The sequence below is a fragment of the Papaver somniferum genome, chromosome 8 (genome assembly GCF_003573695.1).
Source record: "Papaver somniferum cultivar HN1 chromosome 8, ASM357369v1, whole genome shotgun sequence".
Lineage (NCBI taxonomy): Eukaryota > Viridiplantae > Streptophyta > Magnoliopsida > Ranunculales > Papaveraceae > Papaver > Papaver somniferum.
The window spans coordinates 6,493,249-6,513,638 of record NC_039365.1 but is presented as its reverse complement, the minus strand read 5'-3'; the positions used below and the strand labels follow the sequence as shown (position 1 = coordinate 6,513,638).

The following is a 20,390-nucleotide window of genomic DNA, read 5'->3' as shown; positions in this document are numbered from 1 at the left end:
TACATCAGCTACGTAAGTAACCTGAGGCCCAATGACACCTTCCATTCATTTTCAATGCCTTCACGCTTCACCTACAATGCAGGCAACAAAAGATTTAATGTTATCAAGTAAAAGTAATTTAGGATAACAAAAAATCCGTTTCTTCATTTCCTTTTCATTTCGGAAAACCATATATATAACTAGTCTGCTACTACTACTTCGTTGAAATAAGAAAACAATGTCAAAACATTAGTAAATGCATCACAAAAATGGTTAAAAAGACAAAAATCAACAATTCCTGAGTGGAAAGGACAGTTAGATTTTGATACTGTTTAAATGGACAAAAATGTAAAAATAGCCAGGATGTAGGCAGTTTCATCCTACTCATTTTTAAACACATTTTCTTATTTTTAATCTACATCAGGATGCATCCAGTTTCATCCTTGCTATTTTTTAAGTTTAAGTCGGGATGAATCCAGTTTCATCCTTGCTATTTTTTTTGTGTTCATTTCATCCATAATAATTTTTACTCGTCCATTTAAACCATGTTTTAAATTTTTTTGGACAAATGACCATTTTCCGTAAATGCATCGCCATACATTCAGTAATTTCATATTCTATAGATTTGTGATGAAACTCCGCATTTAACAACTGAAGCCTACCAAAGATATTTCAAGATTTCTGAATATACTACTGAAGTCATAAAACTAACTGAAATCCCACAACTCTTATATAAACCGGAGTTTGTCTCTATGTCGCACATATTGCGTGACAAACCTACTTGGAGAAGTTGGTGTATCACGTCCAGCAGGGCCTATATCCAAACAATCACAACACCTTGGGATTTAATTCCATTAAAATGATAAGTTTTCTTGAGAACTTAATCCAAGATAATCGCATGGATCAGTTTGGTTGAAGAATTCCACTTTGTTTGAAAATTAGTTTTCTTTTTAGATTTGATTTTGACATTACAATACTATAACATATAGTTTAAGTTCCACAATATTTCGATTTTCACTCGCTTTATTTGTCCGACTAGTTCCCCTTAATTCGGGCACCTACGTCAGGAAAATGATTCCAGCCTGAAAATAAAGGTATTATTATGAGGTTGCTGGAGTTTATAGAGAAGATCATAACGATGATTTTCTATTCTTAACTATCAATAACAAAAATTTCATGGGTTTTTTTTTATTATTATTATTTTTTTTTTTGATCATAACAAAAATTTCATGGTGTTAACGGAGAAAATGCACGGAGTTGGTAGCGAATCCAGAACTAAAACTCAATAATGAATTTAGAATGTAGCATGAACAACAGTTGAATGGGTCATAAGTGAAAAACCTTACTCGAAATGAAAGCGATGAAGTAAGATGAAGTCTAAGTTGAATTTTTTTTGATGATCTGTTGAGCATCTTGTTCATACTGCGGTTAGATTGTGCCTTGCCGGCAGTATGCATATTTTAGTTTCATTCTCTCAATTAAGGTGGATTTCAATATTTAATTAGTACTACCTCCGTTCCTTTTTAATAGGATGGTTTCTATAAATAAATTTTTTAAAAAAATAGGTTGGTTTCTTAATTAGGAATGTCAAATGTTGTTTTAATTTTTTGGGACCACTTTTATCTTAACTTCTTTTGATTACAAGTGTCATGTGGACCATTTCACTTTACTTCTTTTGCTGACAAGTGTCATGGGGACCATTTCACTTCACTTCTTTTATTGACAAGTGTCATGAGGACCACTTTCATTGATTAGTTCTCTTAATTTCCTTAAATTTCTCTAAAAACAAAACCAGCCTATTAAAAAGGAACAGAGGGAGTATGAATTTGTTAACTCTTCCACTTAGAACACTATTCTTGGTGAATATCTTCCACAGAAATCCTGTGAAGATTAAACTCTTATTTTTACTCTTAAAAACAGTTACAGAGATATAGATAAAGCTAAATATTGTTACAGATTTGGAGAACGAGTTTATAGCTCAACAAAAGGGAACGATTAGCTAGCCTATAGTCTAGTGCAGACTGATTGACTAACTGAACAGAGAGTCTTGAGGAAGACTCTATGATGCACAGTTAACACCTCCCCTCAAGTTGTACTTGAGTGGACGAATGTGCAACTTGTCTCGTATGTACTGAAACCTAGGAGAAGAGAGTCCCTTAGTAAATATATCAGTCAGTTGGTCTTTAGAACATATGAACCGCACCTGTAACTGCTTGTCAGCGACCCTCTCCCGTACAAAATGATAGTCGATCTCTATGTGCTTAGTTCGTGCATGAAAGACAGGATTTGCAGTGAGATACGTCGCACCAAGATTATCACACCACAATGTTGGAGATGATGCAAAAATACCAAGCTCCTTAAGTAATGACTGAATCCAAATAATTTCAGAGGTAGCAATTGCAACACCCCTATACTCAGCCTCTGTGCTCGATCTAGAGACAGTGTTCTGCTTTTTGGCACTCCATGAAATTAAATTCCTACCAAAGTATACACAATATCCACTTGTAGACCTTCTGTCATCTAAACTACCTGCCCAGTCCGCATCAGAATAAGTATGCAAAGAGAAGTCCTTGGATGATCTCAGATGTAAACCAAAATCAATAGTATGTTTCAGATAACGGAGGATTCTTTTCACTAGCTCCCAATGTTCCACAAACGGCTCATGCATATATTGACACACTTTATTAACTGCCACTGAAATGTCAGGCCTTGTCAGATGCAAATATTGAAGTGCACCAACAACACTGCGATACAAAGTAGGATCTGCAAACTTTTCTGAGCCAACTTTTTGAATCTTGGCATTTGAGGCTAAAGGTGTTGTCACTGGTTTAGCACCATCCATCTTTGTTCGGCGCAGAAGATCAGTAACATACTTGCACTGAGTTAAAACAATTTTTGATCCTTGTCTGAGAACCTCAACACCCAGCAAGAACGACAAATCACCCAAGTCTTTTATAGCAAAAGCTTTTCCAAGATCACTAATGAGAGTGGTAATCATTCGTGGATTCAAACCTGTGACTATTATATCATCAACATACACCAACACGTAAATTGTGTAAGAGTCAGAGAGCAGTATAAATAAAGAACTGTCAGAAATTGATGCCTTAAACCCAAGATGCAACAAGTGATTGGAGAGTTTCGAAAACCAAGCACGGGGAGCCTGCTTAAGACCATAAAGCGACTTGTGCAGCTTACAAACATGATTGGGATAGTTTGGATCAACATATCCAAGCGGTTGCGTCATGTAGACATCTTCTTCCAAATTGCCATGTAAAAAGGCGTTCTCAACATCTAACTGTTTCAGCTGCCATTGATTCATCACAGCAATGGATAATACAAGCCTAATAGTACATGTCTTTACAACAGGACTGAAAGTCTCTCCGTAATGCACACCAGCCTGTTGATTGAAGCCCTTTGCAACCAAACGTGCTTTTCGTCTTTCAATACTCCCATCAGGGTTTTGCTTAACACGTAATACCCATTTTGAGCCAACTACATTCATGCCAGGCTTATACTTAACGAACGTGTACGTACCATTTTGAATGAGAGCATTGATTTGATCATCCATAGGTCTCCTCCACTGTGGATCTTTGTTCGCAGTAGAAAAGCAAGTTGGCTCCATGAAATCCGACACAGGAAGAGGATGTTTCGTAGCTGTCAAGCACAACTTTTGAATCGGTTTTGAGATACCGGCCTTAGCCCTTGTAACCATGGGATGAGTGACTGTAACTTGCTGCATAGGCTGTTCAACTTCCTGCTGATCAGGTTGTAGTATATCCTGATTTAATTCCAAAGAACTGCTTGAGTTATCCTGAGAAACAATGAGTGGATCCATAATCTGCGCTGTAGAAACTGGAGATTGTTGAGCAGATGAAGATGCACTTTCAGTAGAAAACACTGTAGGTAGGTTAGCAGGTGATTCACTGTGAACAAGTGAGTGCTGAGTACCAGAACCCTGAGTTGCTGAGAGATTTTGTTTCTTAGAAGGATGAGAAAACAGTACACTAGTGCAAGAAGGCTTTATACCTGAACAAGACGACGGCATCTGCTGTGGTATAGGCATGAAAGGGAATGATCTCTCTTCAAAACGAACATGACGACTAATATATATTCTATTTGTTTCACGATGCAGACACATGTAACCTTTATGTGAACTGCTATATCCTATAAAAACACATGGAAGTGAACGTGGCTCAAGCTTATGTTTATTGTATTGACGAAGGCAGGGATATGCTAAGCATCCAAAAACTCTTAGATAGCTGTAATGTGGTTGCTTTTTAAATAAGAATTCAAGAGGAGTAATATTCTCAGATTTTGATTTGGGGAGTCTGTTAATGAGATAGCAAGATGTAGAGAATGCATCAGCCCAAAAAGACTGAGGCATGTGTGCATGAAACAATAAGGCTAATCCCGACTCAGTCACATGACGTATGCGACGTTCTGCAATTCCATTCTGAGGTGAAGTATGTGGGCATGAAAACCTGTGTTGGATTCCAGACTCATTTAGGTAAGATGTGAATTTTTTGTACTCTAGAGCATTATCAGATTGAAAGACCTTAATGCTATGGTCTGTAAGATTTTCAATTTGCTTTCGAAAGAGAATGAATGTCTGCAATGCATCAGAACGTTGAACAAGAGGATATATCCATGTAAAATGAGAATAAACATCCATAAAAAGAATATAATAACGATAACCAAGTCTAGACAGCTTGGGTGAAACCCAAATATCTGAGACTATCAAGCCCAAAGGCTTGTCATAAACAGTTTTGCTAAGAGAGAAAGGCAGCTTCCTACTTTTACTAACATGACAGGAGTGACAGAACTTAAAATTATTACTTAAAACAGGAATAGAATATTGGTGACAAATTTTGGAGACCGTACGCAACATTGGGTGACCCAGACGTTGGTGCCACAATGGTAGAGTAGAGAAGACATGAGCTTGCGGCTTTATTGTGGGTGCTATCATGTCTATGCCCGAGAAGATGTAGAGACCATTCCTATTCACCCCTTGCAGCAGTGTTGCCCCCGATTTCTTGTCCTTCACCACAAAGTAAGAAGTGTGAAATTAAAAAAATACATCATTGTCTTTGCAAAATTGTGTAACTGACAGCAAGTTTGTTTTTATTTGTGGAACATGATAAATGTTGTTTAAAACAAAAGATCTTGACTTATAGAGAAATGAGGCATTACCAACATTGGCAATGTTGAGTGCATTATCATTACCAACGTGTACTTGCTCAGTACCATCATATTCATGAGGTATAGTGAGGTTCCTCATATCTGCAGTAAGATGATGAGTTGCTCCCGTGTCCGTTACCCAACTATTATCATTCTGGCCACCTGGTAAAGCAACATATGCTGCAGGTTGACGTTGATTGTCATTACTTTTCTCATAACGAAACCAACACCGATTTGCAGTGTGATTTCTCTTCTTACAAATCTGACAGACCTGATCTCCCTGATTACCCCTTGGTTGTTGTTGACTGTTGTTGTAGTTTCTTGGATTGTTGTTGTTGTTCCTCCTGTTGTTCTGATTATTATTGTATTGAAATTGATTCCCATGATTGCTAAAACGCCTCTGATCAGACCTGTTTCTTGCAACAGCAACATTAGCCAAAGGTTGCTGCAAAGCCTGTAACTGTTGCTCTAACCGCATATCAAAGGTTAGTAAATGAGTATAGAAGCTATCTATAGTCAGATTTTCAGCAGTGCTCAAGGATGTTACGATTGGGTCATAAGATTGATTTAGACCATTACTAATGGCCTGTTTCTTCTCATCATCTGAAACTGTACATCCAGATGCAGTAAGCTGCTCAAATAAATTCTTAGCTTCTTGCAGAAATTGTTTAAGAGATTTATTACCTTTCTGTAGGGAATGAAGTTGTCTTTTTAGATTCACCTGATGTGCAAGGGTTTTTGGTGTAAAGTGACTCTGTAGCTTATCCCAAACTTGCTTAGCCGTATCCAGTCCTCCAACTTCAGTTAGCACTTCAGGCGTAAGAGTGGAGTTTAGCCCGCCAACTAGCAGTGAATCATAAGCCTCATGTTCGGTAAAGTCTGGGTTGATGTCATCACTGTCAGGAAGATTTCTTGCAGGCTTTACCTTGGTGCCATCAATAAAACCAGTGAGACCATATCCTTTGAGAATAGGCTTGAATTGTGTCTTCCAAAGAAGATGATTGGTTTCTGTGTGTTTGAGGGTTATCAGGTGATGTATCTGGATTTGTCTAAGACTTGATGTTGAGGCCATTCTGATGTTTCAGGTTTTTTTTTTTTGTTTGGATTTTGCAGAAGCGTTGGATCGACAAGCTGATACCAACTTAGAACACTATTCTTGGTGAATATCTTCCACAGAAATCCTGTGAAGATTAAACTCTTATTTATACTCTTAAAAACAGTTACAGAGATATAGATAAAGCTAAATATTGTTACAGATTTGGAGAACGAGTTTATAGCTCAACAAAAGGGAACGATTAGCTAGCCTATAGTCTAATGCAAACTGATTGACTAACACTTCCAATTCTCTAATTATTATTTGTACCATAGTCTATTAGAGTCTAAGTAATTTCAAGGGAACTTGGCTTCACTTGCAGATGCAAAATAGCTCCCAAAGCAGGGTCAAAACTCTACAACGCGTTACTGTAAAAAATGAGCGTAAAGAGCTTCCAAATTCGAGTGTGGATATGAATTTCTCATTGCAACGCACCACTATTTGCATGGCGAGATAGGAATCAGTAACATACATCAAAGAAAAAAAAATAACCCGCGTGATAATCTTGAAGAAAATAAACATTGATTATCTTGTGTCGGTATTAGAACTTGTTTGTTTGCAGCTGACTCGGCGTCTGAATCTGAGTCAATCCCTGACTCGGACCGAGTCAGCAGTCAGACCGTTTGTTTTCCATTTGAGTCAGATCTGACTCGACCTCTGACTCAGACATAACCCCTGACTCGGACTCATTTGAGTCAGGTAACAAAATACCCCTGACTCATGGGACCAAACCACTGACTCACTTATTTCCGAGTCAGATGAGTCAGATCTGACTCAAAACAAACATATCGACTCAGATCCAGATGAGTCAGGTGATTTCACTCAGATCCAGATGATTCAGATCCAGACGACTCAGATGAGTCACGAGTAAACAAACATGGTGTAAGTTGATAGCTGAACAAAAAAAAAGGATTATATGAGAAAAAAATTACTGTGTAGATAATTTTTTTACAGTGTAAAATATTCAAATGGGTATGGATGAGAAATTATCTTGAGGAATGAAATTGGTTTTACCTTGTTATACAACGAAGATAAACATGAAAATTTTATTCGGGGTAAAGAATATCGTAGTGGCAAACTCCAAGGTCTTTTTGGATATATAATGCGAAGTCATAAAAAACACAATCAAACATATATAAAACTTTCTACCAGAAAAGAAAGGGGTAAACATGACCAATTGTGCCAGTGTCTTGTGGAAATTCAAAAACCAGTGACCAAACAAAAACCTAGAAGAGAAATAGAAACAGGAATCGACAAAATTGAGCAGAAATTTCTTTGGAAACACATTGTCAGCCAATAGCAATTCAAATTTAGTATATATTCCCGTCTTATCTATAAGAACTCCAAATGAAACTTTCTTAAATTCTTTTTCAATGGAACAAAAACACAGAAAACAAATCACACAAAGAATAGAAGAAAATGACTTACCTCTTAGGAACCACAGATGGGTATTCGGCAAGTCATATCGTATTTACCATCCACATCAATTCTACCCAGCCTTCAACGGAACCCATAAAGTAAAGATAACATCTCTAAGAGAAGTAAACTCATCGCTAGTTGTTTATGTCGGTCAAAGAGAGAACCAAAAACATCTCACAAATGCTAATGCAACCACATAATTGAAATAAGCTTCACATATGAAATGCACGATACTGAACTGATGGACTAATAGATAAACCAAAAAATGAAATTCACAGTAAACATCCAAACTTGAAATCAACTCAAAAATTTAATTGAAGTATCAAGGAAGTTGTACCTTAACCTCTAATATCTGCTTCCATCTCCTTAATTATACATGTATATAATGAAATTGATGCTTCCATGTAGCAATACAGAATCAGAATCTGTAAACGTGATTTTTTAAGATCCGGCAGATCAACTGATTGGTAACTAACCGTCCTAAAAATAAAAAATAAAAAAATTATAGAGATGAGAACAAACTCAGCTTTACCAAGAAAACTCCATCAGTGAGAAAGAGACTGGTCGTGAACTGAACTGAACTGGGGAGGAGAAATAAACTTGACTTGCATACATATATGTACGTAAAGAAAGGCCAATTCGATTTTGGGAACGATCTCCTGATTTCAACCATTTTCCTTTTTTTTGTGTGTTAAAGATTTCCTTATTTACAGGAGTTCCATGTTTTTTTTTAATGGTTTCTTTTTTTTGATGTGTTAACAATTTCCTTTTTTTTACAGGAATTCATGTTCAACAGTGTCACGTTTTTAAGTTTTTCAGGTTTTAATTTATTTAACGGTTTGGACTTGAGTTTTGTCTACCCTTACTAAAGTATGCTTAAGTATAGGTGTAAACACGGTGTAACTAAATAATTCAAGTTTAAATTCTAACATAACTATTTTCCACATATTTTTTTTTCAACACCGTTACTAATGGACAGTTAAATATTTAATGTATCCAGATTGTAACCAAATTTTAATTATTACGACCAATAAATTTATATCAAGTATCCTCACCATAGCGTCTGCATTAGAAAAGGCCTTTCTGGGCCAATAGGAAACGAGGATTTCATCACCGTTCAATGTGAGAGCTTTATTTGTCAAGGCCTTTAAGGGGAAAGATAGTAAAAGAATTTAATTATCACCGGTTGTAAAATTATGAAAATTAGATATTCACACTTTACGTGAAAACCGAAGATTTTTCATGTTGTTTGTTCAGAAAATGGGCCATTTGTCCAAATATTTTTAAACGTGGTTCAAATGGACGAGTAAAAATTAGTATGGGTAAAATAGACAATAAAAAAATAGCAAGGATGAAACTGTATTCATCAAAAAATAGCAATGATGAAACTGGATGCATCCTGATGTAAATTAAAAATAAAAAAAAAATATATGAAAATGGGTAGGATGAAACTGTTTACATCCTGGCTATTTTTACATTTTTGTCCATTTAAACAATATCAAAATCTAATTATCCTTTTCACCTAGGAATTGTTGATTTAGGTCTTTTTAACGAATTTTGTGTTGTCTGTTCCGGGCAATGGAATTCTGTGAAATGACTCCTTATCACACTGTGTGAAGCTAAACAGTATTGTTGAGCACTTGAAGAGCCGGTATGTAAGCACTACAAAACGAGGCCTTAATAATTGATCCAAAAACCGTGCAATTAGGATTTATCTGTGGTAAATGGATGCCGCACCAAATCACCATGGATAACGTGATGATTTAGTTGACAATTTTAAGCAATGGCTTTCTGTAACTGCAAAAGCATCGAAAAACAAAAACCCAATCTGCTCATGTTGATCGGTGACATTTACACAAAAAGAAACAATATATGCTGATCTAAAAACGTGAGTAAATCAGGTATTGTTAGATCAAGAGTCACGGATTGTGATAATCAGAACTTAAAACAAATCTTATTAAAGCTCAAAATGATGAGACTTACTGACGACAAAAACAATTTGAAAATTTAGTTTTGTGAAAAATGAAAACAAGTGAATCTCTAGAATATGCTGATCGAACAACATATCCAAAGATGATAACTGGTTTTTCGTTAGTTCCGAATGTTCTCCGCTTCTTAGAAAAGGAAACCAATTAGTTTTTTCGAGCGACGTGGTTAATCGGAGCTTCTGGTTAATTCTGGTCCCACCATTTTATTTTATTTTGGATATTTGATTTTTAAAAAGTATTTTTCCCTACAAGATCTTATAAAATAATAATTAAAATCAAATTTAAAATTTTTTGCCAATAAACAAATGCAACAAAATCTTTAAATCATGCAAAATAATAATGAAAATCACACTTAAATTTTTTTTCCATAAATAAATTCCACAGAATTTTTAAATCATGCAAATAAACTACTAAAATAAAATCATGATTATACTATTGATCAATTCTGGCCCCACCGAGTTTTAAAAAAGAAAGTTTATTCAACGTGTACCACGATATAATTTTTTTTTTTGGAAACGGATTCTTATTCTTTTTGGACAAAATAAAAAATTATTTCATAAAATAAGATATTACCAAAAATAATTAAGACATGCATTCTCGGTTTCAACCCAAAACTAAATTAATCATACATCAATCATAAAAGTAATCAAGCAATCAATCACATCATAAGATTAATAAATTTAAAAAAATTAAAAAATACATCCAATGTCCAATGTCCTGTTACAATTCTTCGAGTTTCCCTTTTCCTAATTACAACTTCGCTCTATCTGTTAAAATCAAATTGTAGCTAAAGAATAAGTTATTCCCGGTGATTACACTTCCCACAATGAGAAACTTAAAAAAGAAATAATTAAATTAATCTTATCGATCGTATGATGTATCTCTCTTGCGAACAGCTTTGTTGTTGATCATGTTTGCATACACCAAAAATTACGCAATCGTTAGAATTTGAAACAGAATAAATGGGAGCAAATGTTGATTAGTGTACAAAAAAATCGAGCAAACAAATATTGATTAGTAAACATCATATTACTTTTTCTTAATTTTGTTTATACCATAATTAAAACAAAATAGTTATAAAATAATAAAAAAATTGATTAATTAAGGTGAATTTTAAATTTTGTTATGTAAATATTAAAATTATTGAAAAAAATACATTCCATAAATGAAGATAATCTAAAAAATTTCTTAAATTGATTTATAATAATAATAAGATTTCCGAAATGGATTTGCAGAAAGGAATAATTAGGGCTGCACAAGACCCGCCCACGATACCCAAACCCACCCGTACCCGCTAAGTTCGTGGGTTTTTAATCCATACCCACCCGTTGTGGGTGCGGGGTTGGTTATGAAAAAAAAAAACCGTTGTCTGTGGGTGCGAGGTTGGTTTAAGCTAATACCCGCCCATACCCGCCCAAAAAACCCGTAAATTATATACCATTAAATAAAACTAATCCTACTCGTCCATTATGAAACCCTAATACTAGTAGATAGGATAACTGATAACCCTCATTCACTTTCTACACTCTTCTCTATGTTCGGCCTCTCCTCTTCTTCCTCCTCAGTTCTTCTTCTTCACCTACGAACGACAATTATCAGAAATCTTCACCAGAAATCGACAACAACAACTTCGAATCTTCACCAGAAATCGACAACAATCGAAAAATCAACAGATTCAACACTTAATCTTCATCTGTGAACTTCCTAGATATGAATATTTTGGGGGTTTTGGTTTTTTTTTCTCACTTAATCAAGGAGAATAGAAGTTACTCTAAATACTTGAATATAAAGCGGGTTTAAACCCGTTTAAATCCATACCCGCCCAACCCGTAGCGGGCGGGTAACAAAACCCGCCCGCTATTTGTGGGTGTGGGGTTGGTTATGAAAAAAAGAACCCGCAGTATGTGGGTGCGATGTTGGTTTTAGCTTATACCCGCCCATGTGCAGCCCTAGGAATAATAGAAGAATCCAAATATAAATGTGCCCAAAAAATAAAACAAAGTTGTCTTTTTTAGGAAAAATAAATCTTCACACATTTTCTTGGTTAATGTAAGATATTAATTCCAAAAATAAATTTTTCTGCCTGTATAAAAACGCTTGCAAAACCATGCCACATAACTTTTTTTGTCGTTGTTACTCTGCTCTTTTGTTTTTTTCCTTTCGATGTCTTATTTCGTTTATGGATGCTTACGTTTTTTTTTTCTTTTTCTTATGCAGATATAATGAAAAGTGTAGTCAGATTTAATGGAAAACTGTAGTCGATTGCCGTTGATTCTCTCCTTTGAAATCTGCTGCGGTGACTCTTTTCGTTTATGGATGCTTACTATTTTTTTTTTCTTTTTTCTTATGCAGATATAATGAAAAGTGTAGTCAGATTTAATGGAAAAGTGTAGTTGATTGTCGTTGATTCTCTCCTTTGAAAACTGCTGCGGTGACTCTTATTGAGGCTCTCCTTTAAAAACTGCTCGGTTGATTTTCATTGGGGTCCGTGGTTCAATTTCTCTATGAGGTATTACTAGTGTTGATTTTTATGTTTTTCGCTCGTTTTGGATTTTCAGTGCCAAAGTTTTGATTTTTAAGATCTTGAACGATATTATTAATAAAAGAATCTTTTTTTTATGCTTCCAAAAAAGAAGAAGGTATTTTTGTAGAAATTTTTGGTTCGGTGACTAGCTATACTATTTCCATTTTTTTTTGGTTTTGCTACATGCACGTTTCTTTTTTGTTGCTAGGGTTTTGTTTTTTAAGCATGTTCTAGGGTTTTGTTGATTTTTTTCTTCGGCTTTTTGCAGTTTAGGATTTTATTGAGTACTCCCTCCATTCCGATTTACTTGACATTGTAGAGTTTTTCACGGAGATTAAGAAACATCAGAGAGAGTAAAATATTTCCAATTCTACCCATATTAATTCTTCTTAAAGATTTAAATGACCTAGTTTTTAGTTTCTAGATTTTAGAGGAAGTTATCAATTCCCTAGTAATTTACTTGGGATGTGCTACCAAATTATCCATCATTTTGGAACAAAACAAAAAATTAGAGTAGATTTAAAAATCAGAGTACTGATTACAATAAAAATTAATGATATTGTGTGATTACAAAGCAAGAGAAAATTAGTGAGAATATGGAATAAATACTAAAACTATCATCTATTTTAGAACACTCAGAAAACCCTAAAACGTCAAGTAAAATGGAATGGAGGGAGTATTTTTTTTTTTGCATGTACATTAGAACTTTATCAGGTGGCAACGATGGAGATCATGTTCATAATCCAAATGATGTGTTGCAGTTGAAACAGAAGAAAAGAAAAGTTGTTTTTTGGGATTCCTGAACTTGGTGGTAGTCACCATTGAACATACAGGGCACTTATTTGCTCCTTATTTTGTAAGAAAAACTGAAATATTGATAATAAATTAAAATCTACGATTTTGGTAAAACCTACTTCTTCTAAATATTTAGTGATTTTAGAGTTTACAATTAAAACCTACTTCCGTGTCGCATTACTTATCCGGCTCACCAGGAAAAGAGGAAGAAGAAATCACCGAAAACCCAAATCAACAATGGTGCGTAGAATTGAATCCCTCCGTTCAAGCCCAAGCTACGATATCCTTATTTTGTATTATTTGATTTGATTGTTGGTGTACTGATTAATTCTTTTTGTTTTTGTACTGAAGTATTCAAAGGAGCCCGATAATCCAACTACTTGTAAGCATCTCTAATCTTTATTGTCCTTTTGTCTTTTTCTTTGCATAGTTGAAGGATTTTGAATGAGTTTACATACTGAGTATGTTGTTTATGATGCACTCTATTTAGCCTGCAAGGCAAGGGGTTCTGATCTTCCTGTTCATTTCAAGGAAGAATGGTTTTGGGGTTTTCATTTCGTTTAGTTTAACCGAATCGGATATTATGGGATTATTTACTAAATCGTGATGAAAATGGTTGATCTCTTGGTTACTAATGCAACATGATTGTTTATTTATGGAGAATTTGATGTGTATAACTCTTTGAAGAGTAGATCTCAGATAGTTGTGGATAATGTTCTTACGTTTGAAAGGATTTTTCCTTTTAAGTTTCTTGTGAGATGATTTTTTAAGTGGTGGGTTATGACTAATTAGCGGATTTAAGATATTGAAATTGGAATCTTATCTGATCAATACTCGGACTTGGTTTTTTTTGGTCTTGGGGTTTCGATTGGATTAATTGATTATGGTTAATTTTTGGTTTTAGAGTTAATACTAAAAAGTGAATGGGTGGTTTATACTGTTGCTACTAACTATTATGTGTATGTTATAGCTACTGCTGCTTCAAATATCCATACATTTTTCTGAAGAAGTCTATCCAGTATTGACGGCCAAGTTGCTTCTCTATATGTAACATGAAAATTTTATCAGCCATATAGAGAAAACGAGATCTCTCACAGGATTAGCTTCTCCGGTAAGTCCAACACAATATCTATGACAAGTGATCCATCCTATTAAATAGAAACTCTATATATAGGAAATACTGTTTCGGAGCATGATAAAAAATGAGATAAAAAGATACAAATCTAATGAATGGGTTCCTCATAGTTGTGCCAGCATTTTTGTGTAGATACATGTGATTTTCTTGGAGGAAAAATATTTCTACTTAATCAGGTAATGGATGGTCTGACGCGAAGAATTTGGACAACTCCTTCCCGAGTCATTTTAGAACTGCAGTCAACAAATATGGAAGCCACCTCTTCCCAAGTAAGATGTGTCGGGGAACTATCTCTGGTAGTGCAATCTTTTTATCCTTATAACGAATGACAAGCTAATTTATTCTCTTTACTCTTTAATAATATATTTTAAGAATTGCAAGATGACCGATATATGTTTTAAGAGATTGCCATCAACCGCTCTTCGTTTCGCTATTCACTTTCCAAGCATAGAGAAGACTACTTAGCTTTTTTTCACAAAATTGCCCCACATCCAATCTGTGTATAACCATCTTTCTTAACCTTTATTTTGTTGTACGGGTTTGCTATGGATTACTGGCATGTACTACGACACATTGGATAATCCGCACAGGAAAGAAGGTTAGCTTTTTTTTTTCTTTTTTTTTTTCCTTCTTCAGGAACCTTGGTGAAATTTTTTCATTAAAGTTCTTTTAGCTTTATTTGTTTCTCTCAATTAGTTGATCAGTTAGTATTTGATAGCTTATTTATTTTGTTTTTCATGATTTGAATGGAAACTACCTGATCCAATATCCCATCATATACTTTCTTCTGTTCCGACCAAATGTGTTGTTTCCACTAGCATTTTATCGAAAATATGGAAGTATGTCTTGGTATCTGTTCCGGTTCTTGATTTTCGCAACTGGGAACCTCCTAGAATTCGGCATGAATACTTGAAGACTTTGATGAGCAAGACGATATCTTGGAGACGAATAAGTTTTTGTGGATAAGGTAATGATTCAACACAACACGTTAAATATAAAGAAGTTTTATCTTGACTGTGAATGCATGCACTCTACGGAAATCAACTGTGAAAATGTATGTCTTCTTACGACAATCAATGGGGTCCAACGCTGAACTAATGAGGGGTTCACCTTTTGTTCGTGGCTTCCAAAAAGAGAGAGCAAATTTGAACTACTGCAAGTACATTCTGGAGATGCATCAGACATGAGACTCCCATAGTCTATTTTGAACGGACATAGCAAGTGGAGCACCCATAACTTCTACAAAAGCCAGAGTACTTGGAAGGGGGAATAATTAATAATTCTTTTTTTTTACTCGGTCAAAAATGGATTGATTAAAAAAGCGAAAACACAAAGGGAAAGGTCTCTAAAGCCTAACTAGAAAGGCAAAAGCCAAAGAGCCATTTGAAACGATAATACAATTTGCCAGGCCATTCTACAGAGGGAATGAAGGCCGGCTGACCCTCATAAAATTCAAAGATGTCTTCGGCTAGCAAACAGGCCCTCTTGGCCAAGGCGTCTGCAGAAAAATTGACTTCCTTATAGCTGTGAACATAGCGAATGTGAGAGAAGAATTGCTTCGCTAAAAGCCATTTCTGTCTTAGCTGCCAAGGAAGTTCATTTTTCTGAAAGGCCTGTATACAACTCATCGAATCAGACCGTATGCAGAGCTTTTTAATGTCCCACTTCTGAGCCACAACTGCGCCATAGATAATAGCTGCTATTTCCGCATATAAATTGGTCTGCCAGCCCAGACCAACAGAAAGAGATCCAAGGACCGCTGAGCTTGGATCACGAAATATTACTCCTGAGCCTGCTTGGCCTGGGTTACCCATCGGGGCACCATCGCAGCAAATCAAGATTTCATCAGGATTAGGAGGAGTCCATCTTATCTCCACCGGGATGTTGACCTTGCAAGATCTGTGTTGAACTCTAAAGTAATTTAGAATCCTCAAGTCATCTTGAGTGTTGTGCATATGCCCTTTCATTCGGCTAGAATTGTCTCGTATTATTTGATAGACCCTTCCTTTGAAGCCAAGCCAATTCACCGTGGCATCATCAAAATAATTTTTGTTCCGAGTCTTCCATAATTCCGTTGTGATGGCGAGATTTTCCACAAGCCACAGATCTTTTATCATCTTGCTACGGCCCTTTGCAGCCTTGTAAGAGATCACAAGGTCTTCGCTTGGCTTGATATTGAAGAGATCAGCTAACCAAGCCCAACTCCTTTTAGCAAATCTACAATGCCAAGTGATATGGCTTAGAGACTCGCAATCTCTTCGGCAGAGCCGGAACATCGATGGCATGCTTCTACCAGTGATTTTGATCATTTTATCCTCAGTGGCACAACACTGGCCCATCCATATCTTCCAATACTGCACGCCCAAAGTTGGATGGACTATCTTCCTGTTAAACAAGACCGCTGCTGGCTGGATCTCCTTTGACGCTTTGATTGCAGCCTTGGCAGATTTCACCGAGAAAGCCCCTTTCTTGTCCAAGTCCCAGATTCTGAAATCTTCCCCGTCAGGGATAATTGGAAGCTTCCCCACATCGATGCCACAATGAGCCATTAGGCTACTCGTTGAGGGAGGAATAACCCAAGACCCATCCTCAATAATGTCACTAACCATTGCCTGGAAATCATTTGGGCCTTTGGAGGAGAGGCCCAGCTTCCCAGCAATTGAGAAGTCCCCACACCAGTTGTCAAAAAATAAAGAAGTATTCTCACCAGATCCTATGATCGATCTCGTGTGCTTTTGCACAAATGTGTAAACTAGTTTGATGCCCGGGAAAACAGAAGAGCCCAGCTTGTAGTCGATCAGATTGCCATTTTTTTTGAAGTATTTGGCTCTCAGGAATCGAGCCCAAATCTTGTTTGAATCCCTGATGGATACCCAGAGCTTCATCAACATAGCCTTGTTAACGTCCAAAAGCTTCTTGAGGCCAAGGCCACCTTCCTTTTTGGAACAACAAAGGCTTCCAAAGAGAACAGTGAAGTACTTACGCTTATCCGCATCTCCTGACCAAAGGAAATTTCTGATGGCTCTCTCAACTTGTTTGATGGCGGTGCAAGGCCACTTATAAACAGCCATGGAATGGGTAACATAGCTCGAGATCACTGACTTGATTAGCACCAGCCTAGCCTGAAAAGATAAGAGCTTACCCTTCCACCCTGCTAACTTGTCCATAATCTTCTCCACCACCTGACGAATGTGGATGTGCCGAACTATGCCTGGCTTCAAATTTATGCCCAGGTATCTATCAGGAAATTGAGCTCCTTCCATGCCCAGAAAATTGGAGATGGCTATAGCTCTTGAGACCGAACCTCCTCCATAATAGAAAGTTCTCTTGGCAAAATTCACACATTGGCCTGAAGCCATCTTGTAAGTGGTCAAAATATCAACCAGATTTCGAAGGCTTTGCCAATTACCCCTGCAGAAGACAAGGATATCATCTGCAAAGAGAAGATGGGTAGGAGCTACTCCCTTCTTACTGACCATCCAATGCATACTACGACGAGCAAAGAGTTTGGACAAGTTGCGGCTTAGGATGTCCTCAATGAGAACAAAGATCAGGGGGGAGAGAGGATCCCCTTGACGGAGACCCCTCGAGATGCTGAAAAAACCTTCAGGGCTGCCATTAATCATGATGGAGATACGAGACGAATCAAGAATGCTACGTATCCAAGTGCACCAAGTTTCAGAGAATCCATACTGGCGAAAAACCTCAATAATGAACTCCCAGCTTACAGTATCAAAAGCTTGGGCGATATCAAGCTTGATACCCACATTGCCATACTTCCTGTCCGTACTGAGCTCATTGATTAGTTCAGACGCCAAGGCTATATTTTCGTGTATGTTCCTCCCTTTCATAAAGGCTACCTGCTCTTCTGAAACCAAATCGTCTAGAACAGATCCAAGCCTTGTATCCATTATCTTTGTGATGATTTTAAAAAATAAATTGCTCAGTCCAATAGGGCGGAAATCCTTGATTGCATCAGACTTCTTGTTCTTTGGATGAGCACCAGAAAACTCGAGTTGATGCCTTTTGGAATCTTCCTCATTTCCCAACAATTCACTATGGCTTTGTAGAGGTCTTCCGAGATAATGTTCCAACAATGTCTATATAAAGAACCTGGGAAACCATCATGCCCCGGAGCTGAGTATGCTCCTAAATCGAAGACCGCTTCCTTGATGTCTTCCAAGGATGGCACAGCATCCATAGAGGCACTCTCCGTGGAAGAAATACTGATATGCAGATAATCAAACATCGTAGGATCAATGTTGACGCTTCCACCATTAAATTTCTTCTGGTAGTGATCGATGATGAAGTCTCTAATGTCCTCCTGCACAATCAAAGTAGAGTTAGTAGAGGTCTTGAGCTCTGAAATGGTGTTTTGGCCCCTTCTCAATCTGATGGAATTGTGGAAGAAACGAGTATTTTGATCCCCTTCTTCTAGCCAAGAGATTCTTGATTTCATTCTCAGCATACTGGCTATCTCCACTCTCACATCATCTGCAGCCTTCCGAGCATCTTCCACTCTAGTGAATTGGACTTCGTCTGCTGGGTCGAAATCAAGAAGATCAGCTTCAGAATCCAGCCTGAGATCAGCTTGCTTCAGTCTGTAGTGAACATCTCCAAAGACAAGTCTGTTCCAGGATTTTAGAGCTTCTTTAAGTCTTTTTAACTTGTTGTTGAACACAAACGGGGGAGCACCAGCCATAATTTGATTCCAATTATTCTCCACCATGTTTAAGAAGCTCGGATGCGATTGCCACATCTTTTGGAATCTAAAGGGAGCTCTAACCGGTCTCGAGTTGTGGAAATCAAACCCAATGAGAGGGGAGTAGTCAGAACAAATCCTTGGGAGGGCTTTACATCTCCAGTTGGCATATTTGTAAAGCCAAGCATTATTCACAATTGCTCTATCATGCTTAGAGACAATGCGACGTCTTCCTTTCTGACAATTGGACCAGGTGTACTTCTTGCCGATTGAATCAGCCTCAACCAAACCATTGTCAGAAATCCAGCTCCTGAATTCGATCATGTAAACTTCTTTATTTGGGATACCGCCTTTTTTCTCATCGAGGCGCAGAACACAGTTGAAGTCCCCCACCACCAACCAAGGAATAGATATGGAGCCTAAACCTAGCTGACTCCAGAGCATTTTCCTTGAAACAGCATTGAAAGAAGCATGCACAACCGTGATAAAATTTCCATCCACATCAATAGTTATGGCTTGTTTGGAAGAAGATATCACCTTCGGTCTTGGGAGAGTGTTTCTCCACATGATCCATATATTACCTTTGTTACCAGATATTACCTTTGTTACCATGATCCAGAATAATTAATAATTCATACAAGGAAAAACTCTTGAGAAGCAAAAGTAGTTAGATTGGTCGAAAGTAAAGATTGCTATTACACGATTGTTGTAAATGTAATATAGGAAATTCGTACGCAAAGGATAATCAGCCATACTGCATCGGATGCAAGGCTTCAACGCCGTCAACTAAACCATTGTACTATTAAAAGAAATTCTTAACATAAGAAAATAGTGTGAGATGCGAACTATTAACTTTAGTGGTGCATATAAGTATAAAATTCAACTCAGATTTTATGGACCGACCAGCAGAAGAATTCATGGGCTATGGCTTGCAACTGCTTTGTAAAAAGTATTCGAAATTTGTTATGCTAATAATTACCATGTCTTCATGGATTGTAGTGATATGTTTACAAAAGAAATATAATGATATACTTTCCTAATAATTTCAATGGGGACAATCTGGAAAACATTTTGGACTGTTTGATGATTCGATGGTCAAGATGTAACTTTTCGATGTGCGGTTTGTAGATATGGGAACTGGATCGAAACAGTTCATCGTCTTGAATGTCAATAATTTTGTTACTCTTTAATACCGAGACAGACAAAGAGCAGATGAAATAATACTTTACATCCAACACAACTCAAATATTAGCGTATTGGTTTCTTATTTGTAAAAAGAATGTCATACGTACTGATTTATTACCCATTTTTATAACAAACCTCCAATGCTTCATAAGCAAGAAACAGACCCGTGCATCGCATGGGTCAGAAACTAGTGTATCTAAAATGAAAAGGTGGGTGATAAACAAGATAGGAATAAGTTTAGGAAAAATTCCTTAAGGGGCTGTTTGGTAACAATTATTTTAATGGATTATCAGCCTATAATCCATTATGCAGATTATAATGGATTTTATATGTGTTTGGTAACCATTTTAATAATTATTTATTTTAATCACAATTGAAAAAATCAATTATTT

At 36.6% G+C, this 20,390-nt stretch overlaps 1 protein-coding gene across 1 annotated transcript; it reads right to left on the bottom strand.

Moving 5' to 3' along the window:
• Positions 1-18,054: 18,054 nt before the first annotated feature.
• On the bottom strand, positions 18,055-19,425 carry LOC113304992. The gene has a single exon (XM_026554109.1). The coding sequence runs from the start codon at positions 19,423-19,425 to the stop codon at positions 18,055-18,057; it is 1,371 nt and encodes a 456-aa protein (XP_026409894.1).
• Between the last annotated feature and the right edge of the window lie 965 nt (positions 19,426-20,390).